This window comes from Onychostoma macrolepis, chromosome 09 (assembly GCF_012432095.1).
Source record: "Onychostoma macrolepis isolate SWU-2019 chromosome 09, ASM1243209v1, whole genome shotgun sequence".
NCBI classification, from domain to species: domain Eukaryota; kingdom Metazoa; phylum Chordata; class Actinopteri; order Cypriniformes; family Cyprinidae; genus Onychostoma; species Onychostoma macrolepis.
The window spans coordinates 722,073-742,072 of NC_081163.1; the positions used below are offsets into that span (position 1 = coordinate 722,073).

The following is a 20,000-nucleotide window of genomic DNA, read 5'->3' on the forward strand; positions in this document are numbered from 1 at the left end:
GAGTAATGTCCTGAGATGCCACCTTCACCTTGTAATACCTGCCATACCCTCGTCATTATACACATCTATGTCCTGACTTTTCACAAAAACGCGCACACAGAGACACACACACACACACACACACTTATATAAATGCTCACACACACACACACACACAGTGATTGTCGCAGGAGATCGCAGCCCGGAGCTCATTACAGCGACGCAGGCGTTTGGCTCTTCAACACACACAATGCAGGTTTTGTTTTAGCTGTATTGTTCTGTTGTGCGCGACAGATGTTGGATGGATTGAATTGGAGAAGCTTTTCTGATGCTGATGGGAGTGTTTTGGCTGTCGGAGCGGCTGAATGCGGGGCCGAGGCACTGTCTGAGACGCCCTACGATTCTCACAGTGAACCGGTCTCTTTTCCAGCCGCTCACTCCTCCTCGAACACTCGTCTCTGCGCTCGAGTCCGTCTGACGCTCACACAACATCAAGCCTTCAGTGTCTGTGCCGTCTGAATAAACGCTGAACACGCTTCTCCTTCTTGGGTTGGTTACTATTGCTGTATGTCTTTAGTACTTATTTTAATGTTTTTGAAAGAAGTCTCTTCTGTTCACCACGGCTGCATTTATTTTTGATAAAAAATACAGTAAAATTGTAAAATACTATGTGAATATGTGTTAAACTGTAATGTATTTCTGTGATGCAGCTGTATTTTCAGCATCATTACTGCAGTCTTCAGCGTCACATGATCTTCAGAAATCATTATAATATGCTGATTTACTGCTCAACAAACATTTCTGATTATTATCAATGTTGAAAACAGTTGTGCTGCACAATATTTTTGTGGAAACTGAGATACATTTTATTTTTCAGGATTCTCAGATGAATAGAAAGTTCAAAAGAACAGCATTTATTTGAAATATAAATCTTTTGCAACATTATAAATGTCTTTACTGACACTTTTGATCAATTTATTGCATTCTTGATGAATAAAAGTATTAATTTTATTTTTTAAATCTTACTGACCCCAAACTTTTGAATGGTAGTGTATCACAGTTTCCAAAATATATATATATATTTTAGAATATTATTGTTTTACTGTGTTTTTGATCAAATAAATATTGGTAAACATAAGAGACTTTAAAAACATTAAAAAGTCTTAATGCTCCAGATATTTGACTGATAGTGTACATCACTTTTTTCGGGAAATTTAATTAAATGTTTTATATATCAAATAATTATGTGGCAATGTCAGTGTTTGTATAATACGGTAAATGAAAGCTGCTCGTCTCATTTGATTTTCTATATTTGGATACTGTAAAAAAATAATAAAATCACAAGATCAGATGAATCTGTGTAAAACAGCTTCATGAAACTGAAGTCTCAAAACAGTCTGATATTAAAAACAGATTTCAGACGGATTCTGATTGAATGAGACGGATTTGAAGCTGATGTGATTTCTGTTGGGTTTAATGTCTCTAATAAAAATACACGGATGTGAATGACCTGTTTCTAGTTGTACATTTCATTTGCATCTTGAAGGAATAAGGCTTGCTGGAATAGTGTCTGAATGCTGTGTGTAGAGATGGAATGATGATGTTTGCCCCAGAAGTGAAACCCTTCAGATGCTCCTGACGCGAAAATCCGGTGAAACACATTTCTCCTGTTCTCTACCTGCAAGCTCAGCTGGAGTGTTTAATATAATATTCCCATCATGCTCTGCTCCTCGGTGGAGGTGAGAGAACAGAGCTAAAAATAGCGTGCGTTCTCCGTCTCCTCGCCGCGGGCCGTCCGTTTCCTTCGTCCCACTTCTGCTCTCATCTGGGCTAAATTGATTGCGTCCCTTTGGCCAAAAGCCAGCAGAAATTGAAACGGAGAGGAGGTCACATGCTCCCCGATAACCTTGACACCGATGCAAATTACCCTGCTCTTGACGAGCCGTGCGCGTAAATTAATGCCTGTTCGCACGCTGACACGCAGAAGCTTTCAAAGACGTGACGCCGCAGCCGTTATATAAGCTATTGTGATTTGTGTTCGGATAATGAGAGGCAATTTAACGCTGCTGGTGTGCTGAGATCACCAGTGATTTAAAGCGGTGCGCTAGTAAGGCTATCATTAGCTTGTTCTGCGACGACATCAATCTGAATTCATAGATTTGAGATTACAGACACTTGTAATATAAGTATTTGAATAACTCTCATAACGCATTCAAAATGTATAGTATTTTCACATTCCAGCCCCGTTTGGACCTGAAGAATCATAATTTTATATAACAGTCAAACCTTAATATTTTCCAACTAAAACCATAACATATCTGATAAACGACTTCTCATTAATAAGTGAATGTGAAATTTTTTTCAATGTAACCTGTTATTACTGCATTTACTAATTTAGAATTTTCAGAAATTCAATTTTTTCATTTATAAGAACATATCATTTAAGAATTACAGTATTAATACCATAGGAATGAATGGAATTTAATTAAATTCCTTTGAATTTATAGCTCATAATTACTTAAATCTAGCCCAAATTAATTAATTTTAATTTTACTTGCATAAACTTTCACTTTCAGATGAAGAAAATCAGTTTTTCGTGCTGCAGTGGTTCGTCAATAAACAAACATATTCATATTCATCAACAAAATTCAGTCCCAAAAGTGTGTGAGATGTGGGGAAAAGTGTTTTTGACTATAATTTAAGTTCATGGGTAATTCTACAAAAAGTATTTTTGACACTAATGGTACTCCATACACACCGGGTCCAAAATAACCCTAACACAAAACGGGTAACATTATTTTAAAATACTTATATTTTAAAATTAATATATTATATTTCTTAAAATACAATTGTAAAAAATAAGAAGAAATAAATAAATGACGTGTAAATAAGGGTCTTAAAGCATTCACAAAATTTCATTCACTTACTAAAAACTATGCATTTTCTTAGAAATGTTTATGTATCTGCATTTTATGTATAATGCATTATAAGGATAAACCGAGTTTATTGTTGATTGACAGGATGATTTTGTTTTGTCAGTGAACAGTAACTGGTTTATTGGGTTTTTCTGTCATATTTCTTCTGTTTGGTTTCACGTGCTGCTGTTGAAGTTGTGTCTTCAGTCGTCTCTGTGCGTTTCTTCAGGTTACCAAACTATGATGCCAAATCAGCAGCAGAGCTACCAGAACATGATGCAGCCGCCGCCGAATCAGCACAGCAGTATGGGCCATCAGCTGCAAGGCATGATGGTCCAGTATCCGCCAGTGCCAACTTATCAGGTGAACGCTGCATTCTGGGAGCATGTAATGACTCTGGCAGCAGAGTAGTGAAAGTTTGTTAACACGATTATAGTGACCGAAATTATCACTGTTTTGTTAAAATGTGCTGGAAATGTTTCAAAAGTACTGACACACAAATCATTTCACCAAGTTTTGTATTTAAAATCAACAAACAATAATTAATATTACTTTTTGTTTGCATAAACACTAAAACAGTAACATTACCAACGATGATGTCCGGATTTTAAATGGCAACTTGACTGACAGCAGTTTATCTAATAGCATGCACGAATGAAGCAATCCAAAAAAAACAAATAAAGCTTTAAAAAAGTTTAATGAAATGGTAAACCTCACATTTCAGCCTTTAAATAAAGAAAAGGGTCGAGTCAAAATAATTGATTTATAATAAAATAATTCTAGATAACTCATCCGAATTGTTTAAATGTGTAGAATCCACATAAGCTTGTTTTTCATCAACCGGTCAAACTTTACAGCAGAGCATGCAAATCCACGGTCTGCGTTTAGTCCAGACAGAAGCTGCTCACAGACTGAATGCGAATGCAAGTCTGTGTAGATCCGGTCTCTGACAGCAGGTGGCGCTGATGGAGCAGCAGAATCACAGCTGTTTACCGTAACCTCCGTGAACAAAGCAGCATTATGATTAAAACACTACTTTATTAGGTATTACATGAAGCGAAGATGAAAACAAAATGCCATCGAACCCTCAGAGGTACATTCATATAATTCATTCATTCATATATTGATCTGTTTAATTCCCTCAGCACTCTTTTAAAACCTCTCAGCTTTTCCGCCATGTTTTCACACAAAACTACACTATTCTGCTGCGGTGCGCACGCGAGACTGGTACTTAAACTCTGTTGGATGGTATTTATTCATCCTCAGCTCTTCAGATCGCGGTAATCGAATACGGTTTTAATGATCATTTAAATATGAAACGGTAATACTAACCGTGGGGAGTTTTATCATGATTTATGGTCAAACTGGTAATCGCTCCATCCCTACAGCAGTGACGAGCGGTCTGTGAATGTGTTTTGTATCAGGTGTCCGTGCCGCAGCAGACGTATCCGCAGACCGTTCCTGCGTCCAGCGTCCAGGTTTACTACAGCATCATGCCTCCGAGCCAGCAGAACGCCGTCAGGTACACGCACGCACTAAACCACACGCTTTACTACATCTGCAGGAGCGTCAGGATTCATTCAGAGCTTCTACTACAGATACGGCTGGGTTGCAATTATCAAATCTCAAAGGCAATATTTAAATATAAATAAGATATCAGTGCTTGTGTTTCAGAGTGAAGCGTGTCACTGTGTTGATTTACACACGAGCAGCTCGTGAGCCAGTGTTTCCACAGTAAATAATCCACATGAACTCCATCTCTGAGAAAACATGAGCCAGCTTAACTCTATTCTTATTTTATTCTCTATTATTTTGTAGCCATACTGATATATAATCACAAACGTTTGGCCAAGTTGTGCAGCACTACACACAAGCACAGCAAACCTGGATTTTTTTTATTGCATTTTAAATCCCAATTTTTATCAGAAAAATTGCAATTAGGCTGGATTTTTTCCTCAAATCGTGCAGCCCTACTACAGATGCTGTTATTATGTTTTAAGATATTTTCCTCGTTTTTGTAGAATTGCACTAGCGACGCCAAGGTCACGGGTTCGATTCCTATGGAATGCATGAACTGATCAGATTTGCACTTTAAATGCAATGCAAGTCACTTTGGAATAAAGCATCTGTCAAATGCATGAATGTCAATCTCAGAAGGAGCTTAGAGCGTTACAGTGATATTCAGGGCTGGGGAGTGAAAAATAAAACATTTATGCACACCGCTGACGAATGTTCATATATATTTTTTTTGAGTAATACATTCAGACGGATTTCATCTTCTGCTAAATAAACTCAACTCAAAATGAAACCATCTCATTGGGGTGTAAAATAGCTCAATCCGTACAGGTTAGTTTTGCCTGCGCTGTAAGGAAGAGGTCGTCTCTCGGGACTTGACTTTAGTAGGCCACGCTCAGATGATTTATAAGGCCAGAAATGCAGCTGGTCTTAATATAACGCGGCGGGTCCCGAGAGGAGAGCGATCTCAGCGCAGCACATCCTTCATCAAGCGGCTCCTCGTGTCCTTATTAAAGCAACTTCAACATTTTCAACAATAGAGCCCTACAATCTTTTTCTGTCTTTTTTTTTTCCAGAAATTCTTGTTTTAATTTTTCTGATAGTCAAAGGCATTAAACATTTATTTATTTTTAATCAAATGAAAATTAAACCCTTTTATTTTTTGGCAAACAAACTGAATTTTACTGTCAAGATTAATACATGGAAGAAAAATTGTGTGAATATTCCGTTAAAATTTTTTTAATAATCTATAAATTTTTTTCTACAATTAAGTGGTTAATCTGGTTGTAATATTTATTTTTATCATTTAATTGTTTTATTTAAATTTGACAGAAAATGGAATATATAAAGACGTACATTACACTGTACAAAAATAATACAAGAGTAATATATTTTTGTTACGTTAAACTACTTTTATTTTGACGGGTTGCCGTGAAGTTTCTGTGTGTATACAGTATGATATGATGCTAATTTTCTCAAATGAAATGGTAAAAATCTGGTGAAGTGACGGTCACAGCAGCTCTGGAGATGAAGTTCATGAGTTTGAGCGTCGCACGTGCTTCAGTGTTCACGTAGTAAACAAAACCGCGTCTTCACCATTCATTCATACAGAGGCAAGCGGAACATGCTTATTTAAACCGCTTTTTTGCGTTTTAATATTCACAGACACTAGTCCATATTACGATTCGAATTAAGTGACAGACCTACTTTTGATGTATTCATCCAAAAATTGATGAATTCCATGGCATTCCGCGCTATAGAGTAAATTCTGTTTTTATGAATGGATGTGATTCCGTCCGCGTTTTTGCAGAAAACATATGATCCTAGAAATGTAACCCTGTGTTTGATTTAATGTGAATCTGTACTTGGTAGTACCGACGCAATTCGGTCAGTACCCTTACAGGGGTAGTTCACCCGAAAATGAAAACTCTGTCATTAATTACTCGCCCTCATGTCGTTCCAAACCCGTGAGACCTTCGTTCATCTTCAGAACACACATTAAGATATTTCTGATGAACTCCGAGAGCTCTCTGACCCTCTCAAAGACAGCAAGGATCCGAACACCATCAACGCACAGAAACATAGCAAGGACATCGTTAAATCGAATCACATACGTAAACAACGTTTGCTGTTCTGTGTCAGCTGCGCAACGTGGATACATTGTTTACGTTGCTTACGCTTTGATCTGAATGTAAACAATGTATCCACGTACATACTTTGCAAACGTTGTTTACGTATGTGATTCGCTCCAAACTGGCGCTACAGGGGGACGCGGAGGAGACCAATTGTTGAATCAAGTCGTTATTTTTGTTTTCTTTGCGCACAAAAAGCATTCTCGTAGCTTGGTAAAATTAGGATTGATCCTTGCTGTCTTTGAGAGGGTCAGAGAGCTCTCGGAGTTCATCAGAAATATCTTAATGTGTGTTCTGAAGATGAACGAAGGTCTCACGGGTTTGGAACGACATGAGGGCGAGTAATTAATGACAGAGTTTTCATTTTCGGGTGAACTACCCCTTTAAAAGTACAGAATTTGGCACCCAACCGTAGCGTGCGCTGAGTGTAGGTGACTGCTGAAGGTTTTCTCATGTGTTTGCATGTGTTGGTCTCCTCAGCTCCTCCGTGGGGTTCCTGCCTCCTCCAGGAGCGGAGCAGATGTCGTTCCACCGCACCTCGCCACCCTGCGGCTCGCAACAGATGCCCGCCCAGCAGTGCTCAGGTACAAACCCATACGCATCCTCCTCTCCTCTGCTCTGCATTCAGACTGTGATGTGATGCGAATGGGATGATGGGAATTATCGCAGATTTCATTCTAGTAAATCAACCTGCTGTAACTAATGTTAACTGATTGTAAAATGTTACCTATTGTTCTTTCGTTAATTTGAGCTAAATCTTTTGCACTCTAATCTTGAAACTCTTGTTTACTTTATATTTTTTAGTAAAAAGATCTTTAATAAAGTTATTTAACCTGTTAGGAGGACAAGGTTTTTTTTTTTTTCACTTGGAAATTATATATTGTGATTTAAAAAAAACACACCGTGACAAAAGCTTCAACGACTATCGTGAAAAGTTGATACCGTTACATACCTAACGTACATGCATTACATGATTAGCCTATTAAATAAAGTCTGAAGCTGTCTGTATTCTGATAAATTAAATAATTGTGATAAATAAATATTCCCCTTATTAAGCTGAAACACATAATTGGAAAAATGAGCATTGCGCCCCTAAATTGTGTTTAATGTGCTCCTCAGGAAAAAGCCAAGCGTCAAGCCCTGTTTTATATGTGTCCATAGTTTTGATTAACTTTTATTTCAAGGTTAGTTTATTTTAGTAAATCAAGTTCAAATTAAAATGAGAAATTTTGCCATGGCAACTAGCTAAAATTATAATTTTTTAAATTTCAATTAACATTTATTTCATGTATTTTGTTTTAATGGTTTTAGTTAACTCTAATGACTCTGGTTCAGTGTTGGTTTAATAACGGTGTTATTGTTGCAAAATTAGTCCGTTACGAAACAGGTTGGATTCAGCTGTAAAGCTATAAAAGACAATAGTTTCATCATAAATCAGTGGAATGTTTTGTTTTGTAGCAGTCAGTCGTCGGTCATCAGAGCTGCGTGTCCTGATGACCGTTTCTTTAACTGGGCTGCAGACACGTTTATGACGGCGCTGTCTGACACAGATCCTCGTGCTCGTCCTTTCTTTAAGACGTCTGGAGAACACGAGCGTAACGTGACCTTCAGTCTCGTGCCGTTTCTCGCGAGGCGTAAAGGTGCTAATTGAAATGACACTCTCTGCTCCCAACAATCCCATTATTAAACAGATACGGCTGGTAATTAAAAAGTAAATCCTGTGCCGCTTTGTTCGCGGTTATGGCTATCTCTTAAAGAAGGCCTTCACGGCTCCTGTAATTCTCATTTGCCGTTGATGTGTTCTTCATTAACGTGAACGGCTTCTCTCTGATCACTCGTCTTTAATAACTAATTAAAAGACGAGGCTAGAAGGGCTCCTCAAATACTCAAATTAGATTTCTGTTCCCCTTCTCGAGCGTCTTGTGGTTTAATTTGATTGCAGGATTAAGCAGCGAGAGAAAGAACGTCCTTTCAAAGCTGTTGTGGCTCTTCTGCGCTGTTTTACTCTTGAACGGCTCTTGATATCAGTCTTCTGTCTCAGTCTAGTGTTTTGAGTTAATGTGCGCTGTATATATAACCGTTTAATCTGTTAAATCCCCAGAAGTTCCCCATTTTATATGTGTATATATAGTTGATATATTATTATAGTGTTATATATAATTTTTTCAAATACATTTTTTTCTGTTTTCACTTTTAGTTAAAATGTTAGTAATTTTGTTGTGTTTTTGTCATTTTTATTAATTATTTATTATCATGCCTGTAAAAGTTATTCATTTGGTTACAATTTATTTCGATAGTCCACTTTAGACGTTCTGCTAACTATAAGTAACTTTGTAACTACATGTCTACTAACTCTCAGTCGGGTAGGTTCAGGGTTAGAATAAGTTGACATATACTTGCAGAGTTTCTGATAGTCAGTATGTTGTATGTTGTGGACTCATCAAAGTAAAGTGTTAGAAGATATTAAGACCGTCTACTAATACTCTAATGACTGCTAGTTGACATGTAGTTGCAAAGTTACTTGCTGTTAGCAGAATGTCTAAAGTGGACTATCAAAATACAGTGTTACCATTTATTTTAGTTAATTTCGTTTTAGTTATTTTTGTTCAAGTGAAACTGAACTAAAATGAGAAATGTTGTCTTGGCAACTAGCAGAAGTCTTTTTTTTTTTTAGTATTTAATTTTATTTAACTTTTATTTTATTTCAAGTCTATTTTTTTGTTTTGTTTTGTTTTTGTTTTAGTTAACTAAAATAATGCTGCTTTGACTGTGACTTCATAATTTTCCTAATGTTCATTGTTATGGTTTTTACAAAGTGAAGGTGCCAGAATAAAAGATCTGGACCGTATTCACAAAACACTTTCTCTCACCACTAAGAGTTCTCCTAAATAGCAGTAAAAGAGTTTTCTCTTGAATCCTATTCACAAAGCTGCTGAGACACACCTGTGCTGAGGAACAGAGAGAAGTCTTTACCTCAGAGTAAGGGGGCGGGGTTTACCTCGTTGCTATGGGCGACGTCAGCATGCTTATTAACTATGCACACAGTGATTGGCTGGTAGTCTCTGTCACAGATTTATTCATAGAAATATTGTAGAGCGTGACATTATGTTGCCATATTCAAATAAAATTTTAAAAATAAAAATGGATTATGGTTAATGAAAACAAGCATATAATAAAAAGGAAAATTTGGAGTTGGAATAACCTCCAAAACCAAAGGCGATACCTTTTTAAAAGCTCATCATCATCATCAAATGTTACAGTAATTGGCTGTTTATGGTGTTATGATTCTGATGTTGTAAATGGTCTTGAAGGCATTGTGTGTGTGTGTGTGTGTGTGTGTGTGTGCAGGTGGTATGGTGATGATGCACCTGGCGTTACCTGCGTCCCAGCAGCCTCAGTCACATTCACCGCTGCAGTGGAAACACAACAAATACTACAGCTTCGATCACACACGCTCACAGAAGCCCAGCAACGTCTGCTGTCTGGAGCCGTCACGAGTAAGAACGCAGCAGATTACGCTCAAAATTCAGGATTTCATTTTTCTACTTCAGTGTGTTTTTGTGCAGATCTGACAACAACAAAATCACTAATGCACCTCAGTATGCTCTTATGTAATGTTAAAAGAATAGTTCACCCAGAAATGAAAATGTGCTGCCAATGTATTCCCTCTCAGTTCATCTGAGATCAGGAGGAGTGTGTTTCTTCATCAGGTTTGTAGAAATGTGTCTCTGCATCAGTGTCTCAGCAATGGATGCTCTGCAGTGAATGGGTGCCGTCAGAATGAGAGTCGATAAAAACATTACAATAATCCACAGCACTCCAGTCCATCAGTTAACATCTGGAGAAGACAAAAGCTGAAACTAATCCAGCATTAAGACGTTTATAACTATAATACGAGTCTATAATCCATAATAACGCTTCCTCCAGTGAAAAAGTGTTCTGGTGTGAATCAGGAGAGAAATCTGCAGATCAAGCAGCGTTTACAAGCCAAAACAGCTCTAAACAAATATGTGGCTGGATTTTGATGTGAGAGACAACAGCAGATGCACTTCTTCACTGCAGGAAGAGTTATTATGGATTATATTTTAGTTATAAACGTCTTAATGCTGGATGTGTTTCAGCTTTTGTCTTCTCCAGATGTTAACTGATGGACTGGAGTGCTGTGGATTATTGTGATGTTTTTATCAGACTCTCATTCTGACGGCACCCATTCACTGCAGAGCATCCATTGCTGAGACACTGATGCAGAGACACATTTCTACAAACCTGATGAAGAAACACACTCCTCCTGATCTCAGATGAACTGATGGTGAGCATCATCTGGATGTGTTTGTTCACAGAGCAGTCCTCAGATGGGCAGCCCGCAGTACTCTCCGGCCCAGTCTCCCACACCAACACACCTCACCAATGTAAAGAACATCCGTCCCAGCCTCAGCACTGTTCCCTTCATGCCTCACTTCTCCAGATCCTTGGTTTCAGGACAAGGTGAGTCCTCTGGTCCAGTCTGGAGTTTAATAAAGTGTGGAGGATGTTTTGAGGATCATCAGGTGTGTTGTTGTGTCAGGTGAGGTGCGCTTCCAGTACAGCCCTCAGATCCGCCCACCGTTACTTCAAGCCCCGCCCACGCTGTCCAGTCAGGTCAGCCCACCAATCACAATCCAGATCACATTAACATGCTACTTCAGAAGCTTATAATGCCATTATGGGCCACTTTAACTCGCAGCAAATCTGCCAAAGTTTGAATAAATTATCAATATAAAATATAAATGTGACCTGTGCTAGCAAAATGAGTCGCAATGAGCAAATTTTCAAAAATGAGTTATTTTTATTTTACATTCTCTATTAAAAGACCTTCAAAGTGATGTACGATCTGTTGGATTCGGATGAGAAATGACTGCGCTGCACCTGTTTGAAGTCGATTAAGAGAAAAACTGATGTAAAGTTTTCTGAAGGTTTCAAAGCAAAATCACCAGCAGCGCTACATCTTTCCCATTTCTTTTCTTAATCATCACTAGATTAATAATCACAATATAGCTGTTTTTTATTTTATCTTTGTTGTTATAAATAAGAACCGATGCAAAAAAGAAACAAATATAAGAGAAACAAGTTTATTACTTACTTTTTTAAAGAAAAACAAATAGTAAAATGTAAAAATCACTGAAGTGTCTTCATTAAAAATAAATAGATTATTAAAACTACAAAAGCAGTTCAATCAAGCAGCGAGTTTTCTTTTATTGTTTGATTAACATTGAGACAGACGGCCTGTATATTAAGACACAGATCTAATATAATGTTACACATCCGATGTTTTTCCCCAAACGGTCTCTGAAGAAATAACAGATTACGTTTGCGTGAATACTTCAATATATTTATCCTACTGTAAATCTGTGTATATGTGTATCTGCATAGAGCGCTTTATGTGTGCGCTTCGGATGAGAATCAGGTACTCCTCTCAGAAAACATACTAACACAGATACTTTTAGATGTTTAATTACTGTTTGGAGCAGACGAGGGCTTAATGAACTCATTTTTGTGAAAATCTCAAATTTGACATTTTTCTTTTTTAGCTTAAAATGGTCCTGTGCGCATTCACACTCATTCTGCCGGCACGGGTCACAAATAAATAGAGTGTAAATATATATAAATGTAATGTGTGTTGATGCTCTGCAGGCTCCGGGGGGGATCCGGCCCGCGGCTCGAGGCAGGAGGCTGACGAGGAAAGCGCTGTCTACAGATCTCAGTGTAGGTGACGCAGGTAGCCCTAACTCTGACCCTCCGGATCCTGCAGAGTTTGGCTCCTCGCGCTCCTCACGATCGCCAGAAGCTGAGGAACTCGTGAAGGTTGGAGCCAAACTCTGCAGGAAAGTGGACCAGAGTTGCCCAGTCCTGCTGTAGAGAGATTGTGTGTGTGTTTGTTAAATATCGCTAGTTATTATTATTATTATTATTATTATTGGCTGGATATAACGTTAGTTGCTTCAAGTCATAATTCACTGGAGAAGTGTGAAGTTCACTTTACTAGAGGTGGACTAATATATCACCAAGTTTCTAATTCAGATTATTTGAATAAGCATTATGTAAATTAAATCTGAATCTATATAGCTGTAAATTGTGATATGGTGCTGTCGTTGCTGCTCAAACGTGTGGTACAGCGAAGCGTGTCGTGTGTGTTCTGAGCGTGTGTGTGTTCTGAGCGTGTCGTGTGTGTTCTGAGCGTGTGTGTGTTCTGAGCGTGTGTGTGTTCTGAGCGTGTGTGTGTTCTGAGCGTGTTGTGTGTGTTCTGAGCGTGTTCTGAGCGTGTGTGTGTGTTCTGAGCGTGTGTGTTCTGAGCATGTTGTGTGTGTTCTGAGCGTGTTCTGAGCGTGTGTGTGTGTTCTGAGCGTGTCGTGTGTTCTGAGCATATTCTGAGCGTATCGTGTGTGTTCTGAGCGTGTGTGTGTGTTCTGAGCGTATCGTGTGTGTTCTGAGCATATTCTGAGCGTATCGTGTGTGTTCTGAGCATGTTGTGTGTGTTCTGAGCGTGTTCTGAGTGTGTGTGTGTGTTCTGAGCGTGTGTGTGTGTTCTGAGCGTGTCGTGTGTGTTCTGAGCGTATTCTGAGCGTGTGTGTGTGTTCTGAGCGTGTGTGTGTGTTCTGAGTGTGTCGTGTGTGTTCTGAGCGTATTCTGAGCGTGTGTGTGTTCTGAGCGTGTCGTGTGTGTTCTGAGCATATTCTGAGCGTATCGTGTGTGTTCTGAGCGTGTGTGTGTCTCCTGCAGTGACGAGCCGCGTGCTGGAGGTCAGTCCTACAAGACAACAACACAGCTCTTCTGCTCTCTCACTGGACAGCTGACTGGAACATATCACAATACAGCCGGAACTGTGTTCTTCTTTATTTTTATATCTCCGTTTATTGGTTCCTTTGTTTTCCACTTCAGATGGACTTTTTCCATTTGGTTTCACATTTGTATTCGCTCACGTTCTCCTCCAGCCGCCGTGTGCCTTCAGTCGGACGAACAAAAACAGACGCCGTCTCGTGACAAACACAACCTGCGTTTTGTAAATAATTGATAAAGTAATGCAGTTGATTCTGTTTCCTCTGTGAATTGTGGGAACAGACGGCATATTTTTGTTTTTAATTTAAGACCTCATACGCACTGTCACGTTTGTAATGTTTTGAGCGCTTGTGTTTGCTGTTTTCACACACGTCATTCAATCCTTGTTTTGTTTGTTTGGGGGTCTTTTAATATTATATTCGTACTGGGGAAATAAAAAGAGGAAAATTATAAAAAGAACAACAGTTTTGCACATTTATATAAACTCTCTATATATAAATCTATTTTTTCTTTTAGAAATGGAAGTCTGAAAGGCTGTTCAGTGTTTACTGGTGCAAGTCCATTTTTATTTCAGTTTGAGAACCAATAAATGTTTACACCAAACGATCTGCTTTATCAAAAACTGGCGTGCTGTGCCGCGAGTCTGTGGTTTTTCTCCGGCCTCCGTCATTCATCAGGAGCCGCTGGACGCTGTCGTTCATCTCAATTCTGCTTTTATTGGCTCATTTGTCTGCTGCATTAACCTGCCGTTCACCTCATCCGTCCGAACGCCCCACAGTTCATCCAGATTCCTCCTCCGGTAACGTCAAAGTAATTTGGCAGAAGAGAGATCCCCCGCCTGCCGGTGCTCTTATTGAGCCGCAGCTGCTGGAATCCATAATGGACAGCTTTATCTTCATACGGAGGTCCGGTAAGGGTGTGAATCGGTGAGATTATTAACGTGTAATTAAATCAGCATCTGGAGAGCTGAGCGGAGGACGAGCTCTGCTCACAACGACTGGATCTCGGCGTCGAGCTTCTGTTTATTCAGCAGTAATTGATGTTTTTATCAGAAAACCTGCAGCATCCAGTCCTTCTCCGTGATACGACTATAAAAGATTCGGTTTCAGGTCACTCCGAGATCTCATCACATAAAACAACATTAAACCGCTATAATAACAACACAGAGAAAGAATATGGAGTCTTTTCACCGACTCTGATGGTTTCCACAATCATTCACATTATATTGCAAAGATTTAATATTTGCATTGTTCCTTACATCATTTTAATATTATTAAAATATTTTAATGTAAATTTCAGTGTTGATTTAGTATTAATTTCTGTTGATATTTTAAGTTGGATTTTATTTTTTTATAATATTTTAGTTTTTGTATATAAAAAAAAATGTCCATAGTTTTTGATCTTTTGTTTTGTTTTAGTGTGTTTAATTTTAGTACTTGCATTTAATAGAAAATGGGAAATGTTGCCTTGGTAACTAGCTGACATAAAATTAGTAAGGTTTTTTATATTATATTTCAGTTAATTTATTACAAGTAATGACATTTTTTTTTTAATGATTTTAGTTGCTGATAATTGTGGTACATTCTTTTAATTTATTTTATAATAAAAAATAAAAACCTAGCGTTGGGCTGAGACACTTGCGTATCGTTGCTCTTTTGTTGGTTTTGATTGCTGCTTTTGTCCTCATTTGTAAGTGGCTTTGGATAAAAGCATCTGCTAAATGACAATGTAAATGTACATTTACTGTACTTTCTTACATTACCTTGCCAATGAATTAGAATTAGTTAAGAAACTTTCTATTACATCAATGGAGGGACTGATGGGAAATCTGCCAGCTTTCTCTATTCTAATCAGTGTAATTCATTTCTCAATATTTCCTCTTTAAAGTCATGGAAACACTTGTGTATTTACAGGAGCTATTTTTGCCCTACATGAGATCATAGGGCAAAGAGAAAAGAGGAGTCTGAATATGAATTAGTGAGGATCTAATCTCTGTGTTTGAACTGAGAACATGGCTGTATGGGTGTTTGACTCAGATCCCAGCAGCTGTCGTGGAGGTGAATGGAGACTCGTGTTATGATCAAACACACGAGCTTTAGATGAATAATCAGTGATTTCAGATGAGCTCATGCTTCATCCAAAGACACAACTGAAGTTCAAGGGCAGAGGTTTGGTTTAGCTCGCTAGTTTTATGACATTAACCGAAATAAGCGGAAAAGTATGATGTTTACAAATAGAATATCAATATTTCCATTCCAAATATTCAACACAAATCTAGGAACATGTTCAGGTGAACATATTTTACTGTTGCTAGTGAAACCCTTAATATGACGAGCTGCAGCTCAAAACACATGTTCGATGGAAACATTGTGCTTTATGATGGAGTTTGTTCATTATTGGGAGCTAAATTGAGTTAAAATGAACCGGCTTCGCAGTCAAGACTCGAGTGAACACAGCTGCTACGCTGCAGAGCGTTATTTTAGGTTGTTTATATCCTACTAACGAGGCTTCTGTCGAGTTTTAACGTTATTTCAAATGTTTGTAAAAACGATGTTAGCACGCCACCTTGAGACGAACTACAGACAAACCAGAGATCGAAAGAAAAGAGTGTCGAGTGTTTTGGGAAGGATAGAAATCTCATTTGAGCCTCCGTTATTGTGTTTTATGGTTATAATAATTCGTTATAAATATAAGGCTTTATGGTTTAAATCTGAATAGCGGGGTTCTGAAACGTCAAGTCATATATTTTTAGCAGCTTTGCAGTAATAAACAGGAGAATAAGAGTGTACTGTAAAAGAGTTCCAAAAAGTGTTGTTATTATTGAGCTCAGTTCAGTTCAAACGCGTCAAAGTTTCGAGGTATTAAATAATGATTTTTTCTTCTTCTTCACTTGTAGGTGACCTGTATCTAAATGTTATGTCCATTTGTTATTTTCATAATATTAATTAACTGGTATAATTTCGTGAGGTAAAACTATCTTACCTCAGGACTCCATGTTCGCGCGCAGCTCTAGTCAGTTTAACGGTTTTTGTGTTTGAATGAAATTTTGCCGCGAGTCCCGTGAGTCTTTTCCAGTTTTCTACATATTTTTCACTGATCAACAAGTGCAGGCACAAACTAATAACAAGGTGTTGTCAAAAATGAACATTTATTAAACAGTAGCAACTTAATTCACGTGATATGTATATTGCTAGACACTTTGATGTCCTCTTTTTGTGTAATTTAAAGGAAAATGTGTACCTTTATATCATTTGGGTCACAGTTGCTAAAAGTTGCCAAATAATTTATAAAAATAGCTACATTTGTTGCTAGGTGCTTTTTGAAGAAAAAGTTGCTAAATCTAGCAAAAAAAAAAAAAAAATGCTAAATTGGCAGCACTGCTCAGAGTGACGCTGTCAGATGACGCTGTTGACGCGTTGCTATGGTGACGTGCCGCTCGCGTTCATGCGACTCCTGGCCGTCCAGCAGAAGACCATCCTCCTCCTCATCCTCCTCCTCATCCTCATCTTCATCTTCATCAGAGTGATGGATCAGTATGAGGTGCTCCGGCAGGTCGGTCAGGGCTCGTTCGGGCGCGCGCTGCTGGTCAAACACCGGCGTGGGGGCGCGCAGCTCTACGTCATCAAAGAGATCAACCTGAGACAGGTGAGACATTCCTGAGACAGACTTGAAGTAAATTCCTCTTCATCAGGCTGCACTAAAGATCGGGTCATGACGTTGTTCAGAGTTTTTCCAACACAATGTTGAATTAAGCATGAAAATAGATTGATTCTGAATTAAAATGTGACATTCAGTGTAGGCTATTTATTAACAAAACTTGCATAAATGCATGGCTGCATGTTAAAAATGATACATTATTGATTTAATTAAACCTTTCAAGTTCTGTTGGCATAATAATGTTAATCATTACACCACCTTAATATTGTGTGAAAGTCAAACATGTCTGTGTTAACTCATTTAAAATAATAGTGATGTAGTAATAATGATGATAATTTTTAATTTAGCTTTTTTGTGTACTAGATAATGAGAATAAATGTTGAAATTGTTATTTTATGTGTTTTACAGGAAAGACCTGTTAGTGTTTAAAGCTGCTTATATTTGACGTTTAAAAGTTTCTGTTATGTTCCACAATTAGTTGTGTTGAAATTAGTTGGAAGGACTTTTTTTTTGAGTAATCAACTTTAAGATTTGGTGGTTGAACATAATTTCAATAGAAGTTTTCATAACTCAAAAAGATTTCAAATGTTAAATTCTATTTTTTGTTGTTAATTTTTAATTTTTTTTTTTTTTTTTTTGCTACAAACTATTTTTTATTTTGTTAATTTAATTTTAATGCTGTTCATTTTAATTGTTAATTTTTTGTTAAACCAAAACAAGCAGAACTTTTAAAGCTGTTATAATGTATCTTTTCAAACACATCTCTCTCTCTCAATTCAATTCAGTTCAACTTTATTAGCATGAATGTGTTGCCAAAGCATTAACGTATATATATATATATATATATATATATATATATATAACAACAACAACAACAACATAAATAATAATAAATAAAATCCATCTAAATAAATGAAAAGATAAAGTAAATCAGTCATAAAGTAAGTATCTCTCTCTCTCTCTCTCTCAATTCAATTCAGTTCAACTCAATATGTGCTTTATTGGCATGACAATTGTTACAATGTATTGCCAAAGCATAGTGTTTACATTGAATCTAGAACAGATATGTATTTAAAAAATAAATACATGCATGTATATAATTAAATAAAATAGAACAAATCAATTCTATGAATTCTAGAATTCTATGAACAATTTAAAATTCTGTGTGTGTGTGTGCGCATCACTGATTTGTTGACTCCTCCCTCTTTTTGTGACGGGCATCAGTGTATGTTGCTGCTAGTAAGATACAATCCTTTTTTCCCCCTAATAAATATTGAAATGGTGTTTTCTTGTTTAACATTTTAAAGTCAGGGCAAAGTATTTCAAATTTGGGATAAAATGTTTATTTCCAATTTTAATTGTGCATTGATTGTTTGAATACATTGTTTTTATAATATTGTATGTTTTACCCCCAATACCTGATTCTAGAAGTTTTGACCGCAGACCTTCATGCCAAATTGAATCAAAGGCCTTTTGGAAATCTGCAAAGCAAGCAGATATTTTGGTTTTGCTTTGGTTAATATATTTGTCGATCAGGGTGTGTAGGGTGAAGATGTGGTCTGTTGTTCTATAATTTGGTAAGAATCCAATTTGACTCTTGCTGAGGACATTGTGCTCTGTGAGGAAGTGTACGAGTCTTGTGCCTCTCTCTCCATCACATGTCCAGCAGTTGTCCTCTCGGGATAAGGACGCCTCCAGAAAGGAAGTGACTCTGCTGTCCAAAATGAAACATCCCAACATTGTGGCGTTTTATAAATCATTTCACGGTCAGTTGCTGCATTAGTCCTGACTTCAGCAGTATTCCAGTGTGTGTGCACTCGCTCTGTCTTTATATCGTCTGATGTAGATTCATGTGTATGTGATGTTGTGTCCGTGTGTGCTGTCCAGACAGGAATAACCTCTGCATCCTGATGGAATACTGCGACGCCGGTGATCTGATGCACAGAATCAGGACACAGAGAGGAAAACCCTTCACAGAGCAGCAGGTCAAACACACAGACTCTAGACTCGAGCCGCTGTATTTTGCTCTACCTGTAGCTGGTTTATTGAAGATGCAGGACAACCAGCTAGCAGTGCATTACAATAGTCCAGTCTAGAGGTCATGAATGCATGAACTAGCTTTTCTGCATCAGAAACAGGTAGCATGTTTCGAAGCTTGGCAATGTTTCTAAGATGGAAGAATGCTGTTTTTGTAACATGGGAAATATGATTTTCAAGGGACAAGTTGCTGTCTAATATAACACCCAGATGTTTGACTTTAGATGACGTAACAGTACATCTGTCTAGATACAAATTGTAATCCAAGAGATTCTGTGTACTGTTTCTTGGTCCAATAAGTAATATCTCGGTCTTATCCGAATTTAATAGGAGGAAATTATTGGTCATCCAATCTTTTACATTTTTAACACACTCTGTTAGCTTAGATAGTTCAGAAGTTTCATCTGGTCTTGTTGAGATATATAGTTGAGTATCATCAGCATAACAATGAAAACTAATCCCGTATTTCCTAATAATATCACCAAGGGGCATCATGTATATTGAAAATAGCAGAGGACCTAGGACAGATCCTTGTGGTACTCCACACTTTACTGGTGATAGTTGAGATGACTCCCTGTTTAAATAAACAAAGTGGTAGCGATCGGACAGGTGGGATCTAAGCTATCTTAAAGCCTGCTCTTGAATACCCGTATAGTTTTGTAATCGATCTATGAGTATGTCATGGTCTATAGTGTCGAACGCAGCACTAAGATCAAGTAAAACTAGCAATGAGGTGCAGCCTTGGTCTGACGCAAGAAGCAAGTCATCTGTAATCTTAACAAGTGCGGTTTCTGTGCTGTGACGGGGCCTGAAACCTGACTCAAATTCCTCATAGAGATCTTTTTTCTGCAGAAAGGAGCACAATTGAGCAGACACAACAAAAATTTTAGACATAAGAGTTTACTTCTTCCAGTGCTGAGCAAAGTCTGAATTGTGAATGAAAACTTATATT

At 37.8% G+C, this 20,000-nt stretch overlaps 2 protein-coding genes across 13 annotated transcripts in view; both read left to right on the plus strand.

Moving 5' to 3' along the window:
• LOC131546650 (R3H domain-containing protein 1-like) overlaps window positions 1-13,816 on the plus strand; it is a 59,016-nt gene extending 45,200 nt beyond the window's left edge. For all 10 annotated transcript variants that reach the window (XM_058786402.1, XM_058786406.1, XM_058786409.1 and 7 more), the window contains 8 exons: window positions 3,124-3,257; window positions 4,319-4,416; window positions 7,022-7,125; window positions 9,890-10,038; window positions 10,882-11,026; window positions 11,106-11,179; window positions 12,212-12,283; window positions 13,298-13,816. In XM_058786402.1, coding sequence (XP_058642385.1) covers window positions 3,124-3,257; window positions 4,319-4,416; window positions 7,022-7,125; window positions 9,890-10,038; window positions 10,882-11,026; window positions 11,106-11,179; window positions 12,212-12,283; window positions 13,298-13,300 — 779 coding nt within the window. In that variant the 3' untranslated portion in view covers window positions 13,301-13,816. The remainder of the gene's footprint in view (window positions 1-3,123; window positions 3,258-4,318; window positions 4,417-7,021; window positions 7,126-9,889; window positions 10,039-10,881; window positions 11,027-11,105; window positions 11,180-12,211; window positions 12,284-13,297) is intronic.
• A 2,937-nt stretch (window positions 13,817-16,753) lies between these two features.
• Window positions 16,754-20,000, plus strand: part of LOC131546651 (serine/threonine-protein kinase Nek5) — a 23,775-nt gene continuing 20,528 nt past the window's right edge. Inside the window, exons 1-3 of one of the 3 annotated variants that reach the window (XM_058786413.1) lie at window positions 16,754-16,999; window positions 18,678-18,777; window positions 18,899-18,996. In XM_058786413.1, coding sequence (XP_058642396.1) covers window positions 16,754-16,999; window positions 18,678-18,777; window positions 18,899-18,996 — 444 coding nt within the window. Of the gene's footprint in view, window positions 17,000-18,366; window positions 18,589-18,677; window positions 18,778-18,898; window positions 18,997-20,000 lie in introns of those variants that run through there. The other 2 variants (XM_058786414.1, XM_058786415.1) reach the window with 2 other exon arrangements.